At 40.2% G+C, this 17,029-nt stretch overlaps 1 protein-coding gene across 2 annotated transcripts in view; it reads left to right on the forward strand.

The window, feature by feature from the left end:
* LOC134536316 (protein obstructor-E) overlaps nt 1-16,333 on the forward strand; it is a 38,610-nt gene extending 22,277 nt beyond the window's left edge. Inside the window, exons 2-5 of one of the 2 annotated variants that reach the window (XM_063376069.1) lie at nt 7,137-7,346; nt 9,931-10,119; nt 12,402-12,615; nt 14,508-16,333. In XM_063376069.1, coding sequence (XP_063232139.1) covers nt 7,137-7,346; nt 9,931-10,119; nt 12,402-12,615; nt 14,508-14,679 — 785 coding nt within the window. In that variant the 3' untranslated portion in view covers nt 14,680-16,333. The remainder of the gene's footprint in view (nt 1-7,136; nt 7,347-9,930; nt 10,120-12,401; nt 12,616-14,507) is intronic. The other variant, XM_063376077.1, reaches the window with a different exon arrangement.
* Nucleotides 16,334-17,029: the final 696 nt, after the last annotated feature.

Here is a 17,029-nt window from a genome sequence, read left to right on the forward strand (position 1 = left end):
GCTATCAAGAATTTCACATTCTGTCAAGCATTAACTTTGTAGCCTTTAGATGTTGCCAAAACTCTCATTTTCGACTTCAATGTTTCATGTCTTATATACTATCAAAAAGTGGCCCGTTGATACTGGTAGTAATTTAGTAGTTTTCCGTCATCGGCACACGAAAACAAAACAAAAAAATGATTATAACATTTACGCCATGAAGTGGGAGAATATAACACATTTTAATGTCAGAAACAAGGCATAACATTAAAAATATTTATTTAACATAAAAACAAAAGTTGAGTCTAGTGAAGTCAACTCATATACGATTCAGTACATGTATTCAAAATACATAATCTTTTCTAGGGTCATGTGAATCTAAACCAGTGAGTTTCAAAGTCCTGTAGACCAATATTTTGAAAGATTTAGCAAAAAGATTTTATGAGACAACCGTGAAGGTGTGAAGCTAGAAGAAGGTTGTGTGCCATATTTGCCATTTTAATTATTTAAGTAAAACTGAGAATGGTTCCCAGCCCCCTAACCCATCTGGATAGCAAAATTCTTTATACCATCACTACCGAGTTCCAAGTATGTAGGACATACACTTGAAAAAAGGGAAATTTTGATTTTAAAGTCCCATTGATTGCACAATCTCGGTGCAGCAAGTCTACGCATCAGTAAAAACGAAACGCCAATCTTCAGCTGGCCGCAACAAACTATAGCACGTTACAAATTCAAGGCAACGCCATATACGACGAAGTTCTAAACTAAACTGTGATTAGCGCCTTTAGTTCGTAAGCAGCCGTAAGCTTCACTAAGCGCATAGGAGGAGGATAGGAAGTTGCCAGACCTTACTGTATGACCGTGTGGCGGACATATATAAATGACACGAACTCGATGTTTGTGTGTCCATGACCTACCTCCTAAGATTTTCTATTATAAAACTTAATTGACCCCTTTTCACTCCCTTAGGGATTAAATTTCGTAATTATATCTAGTCTATGTCACTCTCCAGCCCATAAAATATTTATATGCAAAATATCATGTCGATCCGTTGCTCCGTTGCTGCGTGAAAGGACAAACAGACAAACACACTTTCGCACTTATAATATCAGTTGGGGTTGTTTTGTTATGCTAACCAACAGCTAAAAAGATTGGTTTCATATTTATAAAAGAGACTCCACAGACTCATACCTCTATGGTTATAACCAAATATTGATTTAAATATTCAAACCCATTTAAAAAGGGGGGGGGGGGGTCGCTTATAATTTCAACTTGAAAAAATTCTGCTCTGCAATTTTCCGATGAATGGCGTAAGTTTCAGCTCCGCTGTCGTCATTCGGCAGTAAACTCCCTGTAGTTCACCAACTTGACCGCAACGAGCGCTCTCTTCGCTACCGCCACGCGCTATCGCGGGCTGTAAAGGTCAGCAAGTCACCTTCTCGGCGGGACAACTTTCAAAAGAAATGGAGAGATTTTTTAATAAAGAATCAAGGCCACACTAGCCGCCATCAATAGCATCGATTTTCAACTTATCTTTCCCTCCAATTTTGTGTTATTGAAAATTCATCCAATTAATTAAAGTTTGTCGAGATTTAACGCAGACACTTTTGGCTCGATATTTTAATTCAAATAATGTGTTCTGGCACATCGTGTCATCACTGGAAAACTCGTCAAACTTGAATTTTGCCAAAACGCTAGGGAGCACATTAATGTCTGCGACATTTCACAATTATTATGGATACCTGAGTTTTTTTTTTTTTTTTTTTTAGGGATTTAGGAAACCCCAATTTTTAGATATTTATTAACGATGTCCTAAAACTAAAACGTTTTGCGACAAACTCTACACATGGTTTTTTTTTTAAGGTGGCAACATCATGATTAAGTGTTTTGGTGTATGCTATGATTGAAATATAAAATTACCTGTTACACTTTTAAAACTTAAAAATGAACGCTTACTGAATTACATATAAATGTAGTTACATTATTAATAAAATTTAAATTATGGGCTATTGTAGCTTAATAATTTAGGACACCCATTCGTATGGCACGTAATTTTAGGGGCCCACGTATTCAGGGGTGTATTTGTGTCAGTGAGGTGGGATGATAAGTGTGACGCTCGCTGGTGCTTCTAGCGCTGTATCGCCTCTAAACGCCATCTTCTCGTCGTGAATAGGAAAATGAAATATGTGAGAGGAGAAATGAATATATGGGTATAATACAAGTTCTTCGTGTGTTATCAAGATTCTGTACCGGGGATTTCATGTCCAAAAATTATACTGAAAACACGCGTTTTAGCCGTTTTCCCTCTTCTAAAAATACAGTTTCAAAACGAAATACGGAAACAGAACTACTCATGTGCCCTCGGCGTATTCTTACATGTTGTTCGTAAACAGACACGGTAAGCCACGTGGTTTGTCCAGAAGCTGTGTGCGCCAGCCCCTGGAGCGGCCGGAGGGTAGGCTTCACGCGTGACGCGCCCGCCGCGCGGGGTTGCGTCACGCGGTCGGGCGGGCGCCGGCTGCCAGCCGCGTGCCGGGGCGGGTCCACTTTCACCGGGTCGGTAACGGGACTTCCAGAGAGACGACAACCACGTAACCGCCGCCGTGGAGGGGGGCGCGGTGGCCGGTTCGCCGCGAACCACGCGGTCGAGGCTGGCTGTCGGGCGTTCCTCCACACTTCGCGACGTGCCTGCTCGCTGACATTTTACGTCGGCGCGATTACGTGGGAAAACGCCCTGTTTGAAATTCCACTCTCTACTACTCTCCCCCACCCCCTACTAAACCAAGTGAAGTTTATCCTCGCCCCGCCCCCACACAAATGTCGAGGGTGTGACCCAGAACCAAATGAGTGTTTAAAAAAACTGTCCGCTAAATATCTAGTGCGGCACTATCTTGCGGAATGCGTCACTATAGAATTTCAAAATAGTGTGACAACAATTTTCAGTTAAGACATTTGTTACATTTTTCAAGTAAGCTTATTTATTGATTTAAAATGTATCCGGCTTGTTGGTTTTAAGACACGACCAAATTTAAAAAAAAAAAAAAACACGTGTGCGAGTCATAGTACTCGCCCGTGATGTGTAACATCTAACCTTTGTTATGAACAAATTCATAATACGAAACTCGGACACAAGATTTAACGCAGAATTCTTAAAAATAATACCGAGCGTAATAAATAAGTACGAAACTTGTGGTTTTCAACTTCCTTTTTCTTGACGGAAATCACACGCATTTTACGCACCCGCCGCTAGAATTCGTTGCGAGAGCAGCTACGTCACCCATCAAATCATTCAATTTGCAGAGCGAAATTATTAAAATGCTGCATATCTTGAAAAAAAAAAAATTAATAAATAAAGTTTCCCTTTGGCTTTGCGAACTTTGGTTCGTGCCATTCGCCACAGGCGGCAGCTCCGTGGTTGCACATTTGCGTTCAGTTCACGAATGGACTCCGGCCGAGAGCTGAGATGTTAACGCGTCGAAAATTCCGTTTTTGAACACCGTTGTGCGGCCGACATGCATCATCTCCTGCGTCCGTAAAGCGTTGGAAATGCCCTCGAGGGTGTGTCGTTCTCGCAGACCAGCGCGCCGCGGTGCAGCTGCGGGCAGGAATGCGGTCACGTGTCTGCGGTAGCAGCCGTGCGGAACCGTGGGAGCAGCGAGCTTTTGTTATCTCGAGAGAGAGAGAGAGAGAGAGAGAGAGAGAGAGAGAGAGGGGTCACACCCGCAGCCGTGCCAAATGGTAAGCTCTGAGGTCCAGCGGGGCGCTGTCCGCTGACGGGCCGGTAAACAAGGCGTCACTCGCTCGTGGGTCTGAGGAGACGATTACACGTTCGCGACCAACCAGGTCACAATATTGTCCTTTTCTGTTACTTAAATGATAAATGTGGCTTTATTTTGTATATCATTTCGAAAGCATTGTTTTTTTTGGGGGGGAGGGGGGGATTAATTGAAAACAAATGCAAGGTATGGGCATTTACTGAACAAATATTAATTTTTGGATTAGTTTTAGGAGTTTCGTGTCTGTGAGTTAAAAGACACGAGTTTAACATAGTTGAGTCTGTGGGTAGAAAATATATTGAAAATAGTTGTAGTTTTGATGATGAAAAGTTATAGTCTCTTAAAAAAACTTTTATTTTATTTCTGTGTATTAATTTGTTAGAGTGTCATGCAAAAACTTTAAATATCTTATGAATTTGGAGAAACGTTTGCCCGATAAATTAATTGCATCGTTCGTATTCTACAGTACGCACTCCCATGTCTTCGCAAGAATCATTCTAAATATATTCTACGTGATTCATTGATCACACACTAACGAAGACGCAGGCACAGCTAGTTAAATAGTTAAATTTCGAAGGCCGACAAAGGATTACGGATATCCCGCGCATTGTGTTTGATTGTGTGCCGTATATCTTAGAGCCTGGGCGCTACCGCCGTCGTCAATATTTCGTGTTGTTCTTCACTTGGTTCGGCTTGGTAAACTCTCTCTCTTTCTCTCTCTCAGCCAACTCAGCACGTGTAGTCCAGGAATCGACTGCACCGCGCCAATTTCTTAGATAGCAGAGGCTCGCAAATATCCGATGCACAGTGTATTGAGTGTTTGGCCATTTTACTAACCTAATTACACTAAAGGTTTTTTTTGGGAGAGATCCGGATTAAGGAAGATTCTAAGGCCAGTATGCCAAGACGATGAAAATAAGGGTTCAGGTGTTGAATATGCTACACGTGTACTCTAACCGTATTCCTAATGCACAAAAAAGCTCCCAAACCCTAAGATAGTACTTAGATGGTACACGGCCAGTCTCTTAGTTTTAGGGAACGGATTTTAGCATCCCATCCGTGACTCATCTGTTGTCCAAACTTCTGCCCATGCGGAACTTGCCCAGATGGTGTACCCGCGTCTGGCGCCATTAAAACATATAGGTATAGTCACTTTCGTGAATATAGGAAGACGTACCAAGCGTGTTCGTGTGCCAAATGAAACTTTGCGATAGCGAAATTATCTTGGAATACATTTTATAACACTTTAATTTTCACGACAAGAAATAATCGCATCTTGAAAATTACTCGAGAAAATTAAAAAGGCAGTTACATATATGTTTGTGCGATGGTGCTGCTATCACTGTTATCTTGCCGTAACGATTGTATCGACGGTTGCGAAACGTCCACTAGAATCAGTTGAAAACAGTTTCTAGCCTCGCGCAGGGCACTGCTAATAAAACGGTTGCCGATCTGTTCCCATGCTGGGGTTCGGTTCTAGAAACGTTCCGGAACGCGGATCGCGGATTAGATTACTGTCGTATCCCAAGAAGTCTTTCCGTAACGTCTTGGAATACCGTATCTGACCTCATGCGGACTTTCAGCCGTGCAGGAAATTTATCACGCACCGTGTGTTTTAGTTGGATATTGGCCAGCCAATGACAGCGATTGGGGCCACCTCAACCCTAGAGCACATCTAGTTCAGTTGTTCCAAGTGAAGCCTGCGCACGGCAGTCGGGGTGGCGATCTGGCAACCTCGCGCCTGACTAGCCCGTCGGTAAAAGTGGTTTCAGCGGGGGGTTTGTGCGGCGGTAGGCGCGTCGCTTGGACTCCAGTCCGGAGAGAGGCGAGCAGGACACTGATACCATCGGCTGTTGCTGGGTCGAGAGCGCGCGTCAGCTACACGGTTGCCGGTTTATTTGTTTTTTAATCTTTAAGCCCGTTATGGAACAGCTTGTCAGCCGGCGGAACTGTCAGAATATCGTGGCATGAGGTAGATGGTTGGGAATTCGTTGCGTTATGAAATATTTAATGGGCCAAATCTGCATTCAAATGTTTGAAAATGAAAAACTTTAATAAAATTTACCTTGAAATTTATTGCGCTGAACTTTTTCTCCTTCATACGGCTACTTGATTGACGTCAAAGTTAAAGTTTCTAAACATTGGCTACGCTGTTCAAAATGAGAGAGGGCTACATGCATCATTGTACTACGAAGATTAGATCGTTACTTTTTAAATTTTAAATTTTACATTACTCTTATTTTTAATTTACATGAATGGTTATTGTTAAAGGAACTGGTTGCCTCATTTAGCTTTTCCTGTGAAGTCACTGGCTTTTGGTATTGAATTATTTTCTTTGAAAAGACTACAATTGATATGTTCTATACTATATTATGTTCTTTGAAATTATATTAATGTGTTATTTCTGCCTAAACAAAGGCTAATTTTCAATGTTAAACGTTAAAGAATTGCAATGGTTTGAAAACTGTTGAAACCAATATGATGCATTGCGTTTCCTGATGCTGTCTTTTAGTATCCTAAATTATTTTGCTTACATCATTTTGTATTTTTTCTCATTATTTTTAATAAATTCATATTATAATCTAAGCATCGTTAATTGTTCATAATATTTTTTATTAATTTAGTACGTAATTATTAAAAGTTTTGTGAAACCTAAAGGCCAACTTGAATGTTGGCCCTAGCATGTAATCGTGTTGTAGGCCTATACATTTTTAAATTAGTCGTTTGTATGTAACCTTTGACATATATTACTTGATTTTTATAGCATTCATAAGTCAATAAAAAATTGGTTTTCCACAATCCTACAAACCTGCAATATATGACAAAAGTTATACACAAACTATTTATTGAAAACTGTATGCGACACGATTGACATGCTCTTAGTTCATGATATGTTTGTCAAAAATTGGCGCTTAATTTCATGAAAGTTATTAAATAAATGCTTATTAAAATTATAAAACACTTTGTCAAATGAGCCATAGTTATATGAGTGAAAACCATGAAATAGTGGAAGCAGACAGGGGCGCAACAACAGGGGGGGGGGGCGGCAAGGGTATTTTGCCCCCCCCCCCTCCTCTGAAACCTTGAAGTGGGGGCAAACAGGGGCAAATAAAGTGCTGTGTAATCAATTTTTAGATATTAAAACAGCTTAAATAGCACCATTTTCCACCTTGAAATACAAATTTTCCCGGGGGAGGACCCCCGGGCCCCCCGCTTCAATAGGGGGGATCGATGATTCTTTATAAAAAGGTATATTGCCCCCCCTTTGGAAATTTAGTTGTTGCGCCCCTGGAAGCAGAATAGTTTAAAGAAGGCATGACCAGCCTCCGGGCGGCACAGTGTGTTTCACAACGCGCGCCTCTCTGTGTGTCCCTGCAGCGGCGGCGCAGGAAAACTTCAAGTGCCCCGACGACTACGGCTTCTACCCGCACACGTCCTCGTGCGACAAGTACTGGAAGTGCGACAACGGCGCAGCCGAGCTGAAGACGTGCGGCAACGGCCTCGCCTTCGACTCCTCCGACCCCAAGTACCTGACCGAGAACTGCGACTACCTGCACAACGTCGAGTGCGGCGACAGGACGCAGCTCGGTGAGTGCCGCGCCGCCATCTTGGATCCCGCCATCTTGTCATTTACCTTTTCTCTTAACCACGCTGCTTTTAACTCAAATAACCGAACATCTCTTCAAATTTTAAAACAACTGAATCTTTTATAAACTACGCCGTATTTCGACTTCTTAGTTGTATGTTTCGTTCCAAACAAAGATAATCACGCACTTGGACAAAATAGGAGTGACTTGACCAGTTTTTTTTTATGTTTTGTTAATATATTCTCTTGGATTCATGTAAAAAAAAGTACGTAAACACAGTGTCCGTAAATGCACGAAGAAAGCTGTGAATTTGCTACGATCCCTGGGTGATTTATAACCAGCGTTCTTCGTAGGTTAAAGAAGAAAAAAAAATTTAACAGAGTATTTATCCAAATTTTTGGCGTGTCAAGTCATAAATCATATCTTCCAGATCTTCTGTAGCTTGTTGCAACCACATATATTACCAACCGGCTCTAGCCTGTGAGCGCCGCGAGGAAATAACTTATTATTTCACGCGGGCGACTGCAACTATCAAGATAACCACACCATAAATTTGAAGCACTTGAGGTTTTTACTCGCAACAAATTTATAAAACCTAAAAAAAAGTTTTGTTAAGTGAATTGAAACTGTCATAATACTAGTATCGTTAATTTGGAACCAATACAACGTGATACTGCACATATATTCTGCCATCTGTTGGACTGGTGTGACGACAATGGCATATTTCTCTCACAAAATTCATGAAGCTGTCCTGTATTTGTTTCTAGTGGATTTGCCCTTAACGGCACTGCTTCTGGGTCCAAGGGCGAGTATCCAGTTCAAAACGAAAAAGAGAAGGGAGGGGGTGGAGAATTTTCGAATTTAACATCTTTCATGGAGGAGCGTCGCTGCTGCGATACAAAAATAACAAATAAACAAAGTAAATAATTTTTATTTAAAATAGTAATTGGACGATAGTTTGTGAGTTTTAGTTACAATTTTCTAGTTACAGCTCCTTGCTCCTTGTTTTTCCACTTCGAAAATTGGTGCAGCTGCCCCTCCCCCTCCCTTGCCACGCCCCTTGGACACGCTCATTTCCGGATCGGACCTCTTGCTTACACAAATCATTATTAGAATTTAATTCATGAGATAATATACAAAGATTATTTCTAAGTTATACTGTTAACTTTAAAAAGCGGCAATTTGACTCTTGTTGACATTCATGATTGTGTAGTAGGCATTCAGTACTATAGAATGCAGTACTAAACTGAAATTTCACGTAAGGATTAAAACAAAAATCAACATATTGTGTCACAAAAAAAAACATTTTGAACAAGCTTAAATGGAGCAGTCAAACGATAGGTGCGTCAAGCGATAGGCGCGTCTTTCGACAGAGACTGTGGAACGCGGAGACACCGTACAATCTCGAAAGTAGGGCAAGGCAATCAGTCGTCGAACTAGAGGTTTGTGACGCAATTTGTAGTCATACTTGTATCGTAGCGTGGGCCGTTTTAAAACCTAGTTCTGCCACAGTTGAAACTTAATTTAAAATATATATATATATATATATATATATCTTGTTAGAATAATCTTAATAGTCAACCTTAAGTTATTTTTATTATTTGCGAAAATACTTTTTTATTAAAATGTTTCTTTAATTGAAAAACACAGGCATGTTAATTTAACAAATGCGATGATATCAAAGTAACGTAGTCAGTTGTGTCAACAAGATTTTTGTTGGTTTTTGTCGGGCATACCATCAGTTCTATGAATGTGGGTTTATCTAGAAGTCAAGATTCAGCTAGTCAGTGACTTTGGCCACGAAAGCCACCTATTTATATTTAAGATCTAAGTTGCCACGTTTTGCATTATATGAAGAAAAAAATGGTAATAAACCACGTGGGTTCCCATCACGGAAAGCAAAGAAGTGGTGCGCCCACATCGTTCAACTCATATACCGTCGTTTGATTCGGTATTTTTGTCAGATGTTCAAAGTTTAAAACACAAAATATTAAAAAACTCCTCACTTAGTGTAAAATCATGGTTGTAGAAAAAAAAAGGCGCGCAAGTGTTCGTAATTATCATCACGTACGTGCCTTTTTTTTACAACTTCTAGGTCTATATTACACTTGAAGAATATCTGTTGGAAATAAATTGTGGCAGAATAAAAAAAAGTAAGGGAAATATAAAGTTAAAATTTTATGAATAGCCCATAAAAATATGACGAAAAAACTAAAAAAAAAAAATTAAAAAAATCAACATGGTGTGTGAGATCAAGCCTTAAGATTGTAAACAATACCATGGCTATAGCTGTATATAAAATATGCGCGTATCGCATAACTTTTAAGATTGTATTAGCAACAGGCTTGTATTTTCGTCGTACTATCAGCGAAAACTCAATCATGGGCGTAAATTCCTAAATATTTAAAAGGTTTTTTTTGCTTATTGCATGGTTATAGGCCAACATACAAGCACCCTGTTCAGATATGACGTGTGTCGGGTAAAACCCACGCGCCAAACTCTCGGCTGCGCTACTCTCTCCCTCCCCCTCCCCCCCCCCCCCCCCGGGCGGGGAGCAGGTCCTGACGTGAAACGCGCTGTTGCAGAGCCGCCAATCAGCGCGCCGCACTGCCCGCGCCTGTACGGAATCTTCTCCGACGAGGCCAAGTGCGACGTGTTCTGGAACTGCTGGAACGGCGAGGCCAGCCGCTACCAGTGCTCCCCCGGGCTGGCGTACGACCGCGAGGCGCGCGTCTGCATGTGGGCCGACCAAGTGCCGGAGTGCAAGAACGAAGGTGAGTCACGCCCCCCCCCCCCCCCTCCTCCCTCACCTGCGACGGAGGCGTGCGCGCCAGAGATTAGGATAGGACGCAGATTTAGAATTAGCCGTCAGACGTGAAGCCGTTTATCCCCCTATTTTTTTTAAAAATATGATTTTCACATACCAATATGTCTGATGTTTGTTTATATTTGTATCGGCTGTTCTACCCTGCTTTTACTAACGACTGTTAACTAAGCTGTTCGGAAGAAAATCAGATCAAAATATTACCGGTTATTATGTTAATTTATATTAAAATTCCGATAAGAATCTTCATAATACAAATGTAATGATATCAGTTGGCATTTTTTTTCCAATCTAACCTCCAATGCAGGTACAGCTGATACATTTTTGAACACACGCGGCCGCCATAATTGGTACGTGTAGTACACCGAAATCCCCCTCCCTTTTTGACTTCACCCCCCTCGCCAAGAATTGAACCTACTGCTCCATCTGTATATTTCCCTAACCTCTAGCGCGCACTTGAGGAACCTATGATTCGCTGTGATGGAGTCGGACGCCCGGAGAATCCGCGTTATGCCCGTTATACAATGGCACAGAAACGGAACACATAAACGGAGACGGATCTCCCGCAAGCCCGTAGCCAGGATTTTGTAAAGACGGTGGTCCTGTATAACCATTATTTAATTTTTTATGAGCAAGTTTTCTTCATAGTTGAATTTTGAAATAAATATTACAGTCACACTATAATATCAGAGACTAGTAGACTTTTATAACGCCAAAGTTCACGCATAAAAATTTAAGTAATGGTTTTGCTTGATAAAAGAAAACTGAATATTTATATATTATGGTTTTTATTTAATTGTCTTTCATACTTAGTTCTATTTCTATTATGTGATGGTTTCGTTAGAAACAAGTAAAAAAATATAGATAATTCGGAAACACAATTTATTCCTACCACTTCTGTGTATAAGGCGTGTGGGGCTATAGTTGGAAGGAAACACATTACTGCAGCCCACTAATGATTAAAATAATTCTTCTAAAATAATCTCTCTGTAAACTTATGTAGCTAAGTTTAATTTTCTCATTCTGACCTCTGAAGCGACTAAATACGCACTCAGAGCGTGGCTTCTCTATATTATCTATCACTACAGTAGCAGATGGATTAGTGTATATTAGTATCTAATCCCTAGTTACTAAGTAATAGCCTTAAGGGAAAAGTTATAAAATTATAAAAACCGAAAAAATACAAAAACCAAATATAAAAATAATAAATGTATTATTTTTTATATTATATTACGACTAATTTCAAGCAATGTGCGCCCACGCCTCAGCTGTGAGCTGTTCATATCATAGAAACTGGCCAATCAAGTGTCTAATATGTAAGTTTGCTTCTCTTTATTCTCTAGTTCTAGATGATGACTGGTAGCCGAGTGAGTGGCCAGTGTGGTCATAAATCCAGCAATGGATACAAAATATGAAAGCGGATTACCCGTCCAAGCTCCCAACCCCCGCATGGTAGATTCTCTCTACTCTGTCCAACTATTTATACATACCATCCTCTATACTGTATCAGTTGTACGTTGCGTGCACGAGTCGGGAAACCATCGGTGCTATTCATTTTCCCTCCGGTACATTATACAGCATTGTAATAAATTTTCACTGAATTTGTTTTTATTTACCATTACTGTAAATGGGAAATGTGGCTTAATTTTTTTCCATTAGTGTAGCCGTGCGAAGCCGGGTCGGGCAGCTAGTACTGTATACTCCGAAGCTATTAATGCATGCCCTTTCATCCCGCATGTCTGTGTCTATGCAGGTTTTACCTGGGCCAAACTCAGCATAGTTTTAAGCTAGTTCTAAGACAGGGGAGTTAGTCATGGCGCCAATCGCTGCCATAGCTGGCCAATTCCCGCACAAGGCACACGATGCAGGCGACCCTCTCTCTGCATTGCTGATCCCAGCACGGCTAGGCGTATAGGCTTCGGCCTGAGCCGCTCAAATTTCCTTGACTTCCTTCAGCAATAGCAGCTCCTACTCCTGTATCTTCATTGGTCCATTAATCAACTCTTGTTACTGCTTGTGTATATTTATTAATTCGTAATAATCCTATGTATATTGATAGATCATTATCATTAACATTGATATAGATAGGGCAAAGAAAATATGTTTGGACAGCAATAAAAATAAGCACGGACATATTCCTGCTTCAGTGCATGTGTTCCAATGGGAAATAGCACGCTGGATGGTACCAAACGAAGAAGGTACTCTACGACTGATGCTTCTGCGTGTCCGCAGAGGTCGCCAACGGCTTCGCGTGCCCGGCGGCCGGTGAGATCGCCTCGGCCGGCGGCTCCTTCTCGCGCCACGCGCACCCCGAGGACTGCCGCAAGTACTACATCTGCATGGAGGGCGTCGCGCGCGAGTACGGCTGCCCCATCGGCACCGTCTTCAAGATCGGCGATGGCGAGGGCACCGGCAACTGCGAGGACCCCGAGGACGTGCCCGGGTGGTACGTACACGGCCGACACGCCCGCGGACATGCTCCCGCGCGTCGCAGGGACGTTAGACGTTAGGACGCCACAGTAACCGCCATGCATGCTTCCGAACCTACTGATTCACGATAGCGCATACGACGCCGACGGTCGTGCACATAGAAGGGAGATGAATATATTTTATTTCTGTTGCGCGCGGACGCATGGCGCAACAGCCAATGAGAGTACAGTATGAAGCCATTTCAGCGGGACTAGAAAACTGTTTACATTATTATCAATCATACTGTGGCAAGAATTCGTAGAGATATTATTACAAATGCTCGGTGTAATTCCTGCTTTAAAAATTAATTATATTACACACAAGTCACTATCAAAAATTGTAAATTAAAAAAAAATGTCTGTCGAGGTTAGAATGGTTAACTCAGAAATTTATATAACCCTTATTTATTAATATATTTAAAAACTATGCTAAAAAATTGCTGGTCAGATGTCACGGGATTATCGTTTGGTAGTTAATATAGTTACTTACTGACACGGCCAACAGATGTCGGATGCATTCCGAAATTTCATTGGCCTAAATCAACAGTAAGATTTCAATTGTGAACGGACTTCGGACAGGTCGTGTGCACAGTCGTTAGTCTGGCCTGCTGTGCACTTGCCTTTTTTTTTTAATGTGAACCCAAGCCTAATACGGAAGCTTCACGCAAATTTATTTAATGTTGCAAAAAGTTACAAAATCAATTAATGTAAAATTTCTGTCCCATGCAAAAATGGAAGTTTCAAACATATATCCGCGATGTTTCAGAAACGTTACGATGTTTCATGAATTGTTAAAACATTCGTTGATCCAGGAATCTCGAAGTCAGGGCTTTTAATCCTCCTGCATAGGCGTACCCTGGAAAATTAACCGTTCTCGCTTGAGATATATCAACTGGATTGCCCACAATTCGATATCCGCTTCTGTTTTAGTGGGTTTCTCATTGTACAGTGTCAACTTAAACTGAGGGTCAATTGCCGGTTAAATATTCACAACTTTTACACCATCATGAAAGAAAAACACTTTTGTTTTTCTCGCTTGTGAACTTACATTTCTAAACCAACCAGCACGGAAACTCCATAAAAGTTTCGGTGACACTGTAGGAACGTTACCGTGTTTGACAAAGGCAATGTTGCGTTTCTGAAATGTTATATCTAAAACATTGTATACGACACGACTCATCTCTCAAACGTGAAGGAGACGGATGCCACATTGGCAAGACACAGGACTCACATTTCGCAGGTCTCGGGTTTTTAATTCCGATCAGATTGTCCTGTTTTACATCTTTTATGCGTCAGCTTCCCTACTATGGAGTCTACATTGTTGCTTATTTGTGTGTATATTCATGTAGATGTTTTCGAATAAATATTAAACAACTGGCAGCATGTAGCCCAAAAAAAACTTTAAACTTTCAAGATGCTAATATTGATAAATTTATATCATTTTCCAAATTTTACAGAACAATATAAAATTTAGAATAAAAGAAATTTTAATTACTATAAAAATGTTTATTAAACTTAAATACATATAGACCTAATATTATTTACCTAAATACATTTGGTTTGTTGAGAGCCAAATTATGGCCAATATAAAAGTTACCTTTGAAACAACAGATTTTCTATGAAAATTAATATTGAAGAAAAATATATGTTTGATTTTTGTGTGTAAAATTGTAAATACATTAATAAATATAACTACCACCTTTTCATTAATCTGTACAGTACAGTAAATTATTAACACTGATAACTAGTAACAGGTAACTTGATCAGGTCTTTTCTCTTATTGCATGGCTCTTGGTCGTGTTTCCTTCTTCTGTCTCTCTTCGCTCGCTGTCTCTGTGGCCTTGCCCCTAACGCCTCTGGCCATCCACAGCGAGGACTACTACGGCGACCTGGACCTGAAGACGATACGCAAGAGCGAGCTGCTCGCCGGCCTCAACACCAGCAGCGGGCAGTCCCGCGCCGGGCCCGCCGCCCCCAAGAGCGGCGGCAAGCCCCGCCCCCAGTCCCAGAACCCCCGCCCCACCCCGCAGGACGCGGCATAGGGCCGAGCCCCCCTCACCCCCACCCCCACCACCCCCTCCCGCGCTCACGGCGTCATGCGGTAAAGACTGCGGGCTCCTGGTCGCTCGCCGCGACTAACAAACACACTTGGTGCACACCGAAGAGAACAATCCCCCCCTTCACGTCTTCCGTACTTCCTTCTCTCGTTTCTCTCTCTCTCTGTCTCTCTCTCTCTGTCCAGTGCTTTGTACTTCTCACGACTGTCGTAGTGCACGCCACTCCCGAAGTCAGTCTCCAACCTCTGTGTTTAGAAATTCCAAACAAAGTAAGTACTTTTGCAAAAGTTTCAAACCACATGCATCAATCAGCTATCGGAATGATTTTTTGCAACACAACTTTTTAAAATTTTTTCCTATCAGCAAACCCGACTATCGTGAGCAAGCTAGAAAGTCTTGCAAGTGTTAAAATAGTCGTCACCACCACCACCACGACCACACAAACTCCTGTCAGTTCTGCATGCTTAAAGTACAATAAGTATGGAACCAAATACCAAATTCTGTAAACGCAAAAATTATATTTCTGAAGATGAACCTATTCTTATATTTTAACTGTTTATTCAGCACATTTAACTTTAAAAAAAATCATGAAACCTTTATCCAAACTACTCAAAAAGGTAACAGACAGTGTCTTAGAATTACCATAGACTTCCAACAACTAATATTCTACACACTTAATGGCATGATTTTAATCTATAATATTACACTGCTCCTTTTTCATTGAAAGTAACAGCCACAGTTGGTACACTAACCATGGATTGGCGAGTGCCTAACTTGAATTTTGTGTTTTTTTCCCTCTAAATTTCTGCAGCGAGGACTACTATGGTGAATTGGACTTGAAGACACTCAGGAATCTGGGCCTCAGGAAGTGAGGATCAGAAGACAGATGTAAATCAAAAATGGGCTTGTGCATTGGGCCTACTTGCAGTGTCTTTGTTGAGTTGAAGAACTCAAAAAAAGCAGACTTTTCCTGAAGAATATCACAGGAACACATTCCAAGAAAAAAAATTTTCCCTTATGGCTCTGTTCAGTAGTTCTATTAGGAGCTTATGTACATAAAATTATCATTGATTTGGCTGCTGGAAGCATTGTTGGTATTTATTTATCTATAATTTTGGTGTGTTGAAAAATGACCTGTCATTTATTTTAATTTTTAATACATTACAAGTCAATACATTGATACCACGACACTTTATTCCTGATAGATGACCTTTAGCATCGAGAACTTATAATCTTAGGCATATGCGTTTATTTTTGTTTCCTATTCTTTCACTTCAAATCTATTTGATCTTCATTTAAAAAAATGTATAATTCTGGACATTTTGAATTTTGTGATGAAGTACAAGTCAACGAAATAAGCTCAACAAACTTTGTGCTTTTGTGGTTACAAAATGAATGCCTGTTTCATGTAATATTTTAACTGAGCTGTATACTTAGATTTGCCCAGTCACATAAAAATATATGTGAATAAACATTTTCAACTTTAATATATAAAAAACTACACATTATAAGATCAGGTGACTGCATTGTGAGTAGCTACAGCGAAGTACTATAGCCACAGACTTTTATTATTTTCTGCCAAGTGTATGTATGAGATGTGTGTTTTTTTTGTAAATAAATGTTGTATTACGTACAAAAATTTGAAAAACTTTTATTAATTTATTTTTATTTTTTTGGTTCATCATGGTTGTTTTCAGGAAATCCTGAAATTATAGTATGGTACATAAATGCAAAAAAAAAAATCCTCAGTTCAAGCAAAATAATTAGGTACTGATTAAATGATAATTTTTGTCAGAAAAAAATTATTGTAACAAGGTATTAAAAAAGAACCATTTTGAATGGTTTCAGGTGCTCGATTTATTTCAGACACACACAGGCACACACATAGGAAGCATGACATAGCTGAGCATATTTTAGAACAATTCTCGCAAACCCTCGTGGTCTAATGCCACATAGTAACAGTTGATTTGTCACATGAATTATGTACAGTTTTTTTCATATATAATTTCTTCAATTGGAGGGGAAAAAAATAACTGAACAGTCAATAGTACACACCAATTACACTTCTTTTTAAATAAATGGAGTCCTTCCAATAATGTAAAAATGTCTATCCATCATTTTTATGTGCAAAACCAAATGAGGGTAGTGAAAAAACACACAAAAAGGCAACATACAAATCAAACTTATTTTTAAGTAAAAATACATAAGTACTTGTTCTATGCATGGATAACAGCTGAAATATGTTACATACTACTACATTTAAAAAAAATTAATTAATTAAAGCTGAATTTTCACAGCAATAATTTACCTGTTCGTTAAAAAATAATGTCTACTA

Source organism: Bacillus rossius, chromosome 1, assembly GCF_032445375.1.
Source record: "Bacillus rossius redtenbacheri isolate Brsri chromosome 1, Brsri_v3, whole genome shotgun sequence".
Taxonomy (NCBI): Eukaryota; Metazoa; Arthropoda; class Insecta; order Phasmatodea; family Bacillidae; genus Bacillus; species Bacillus rossius.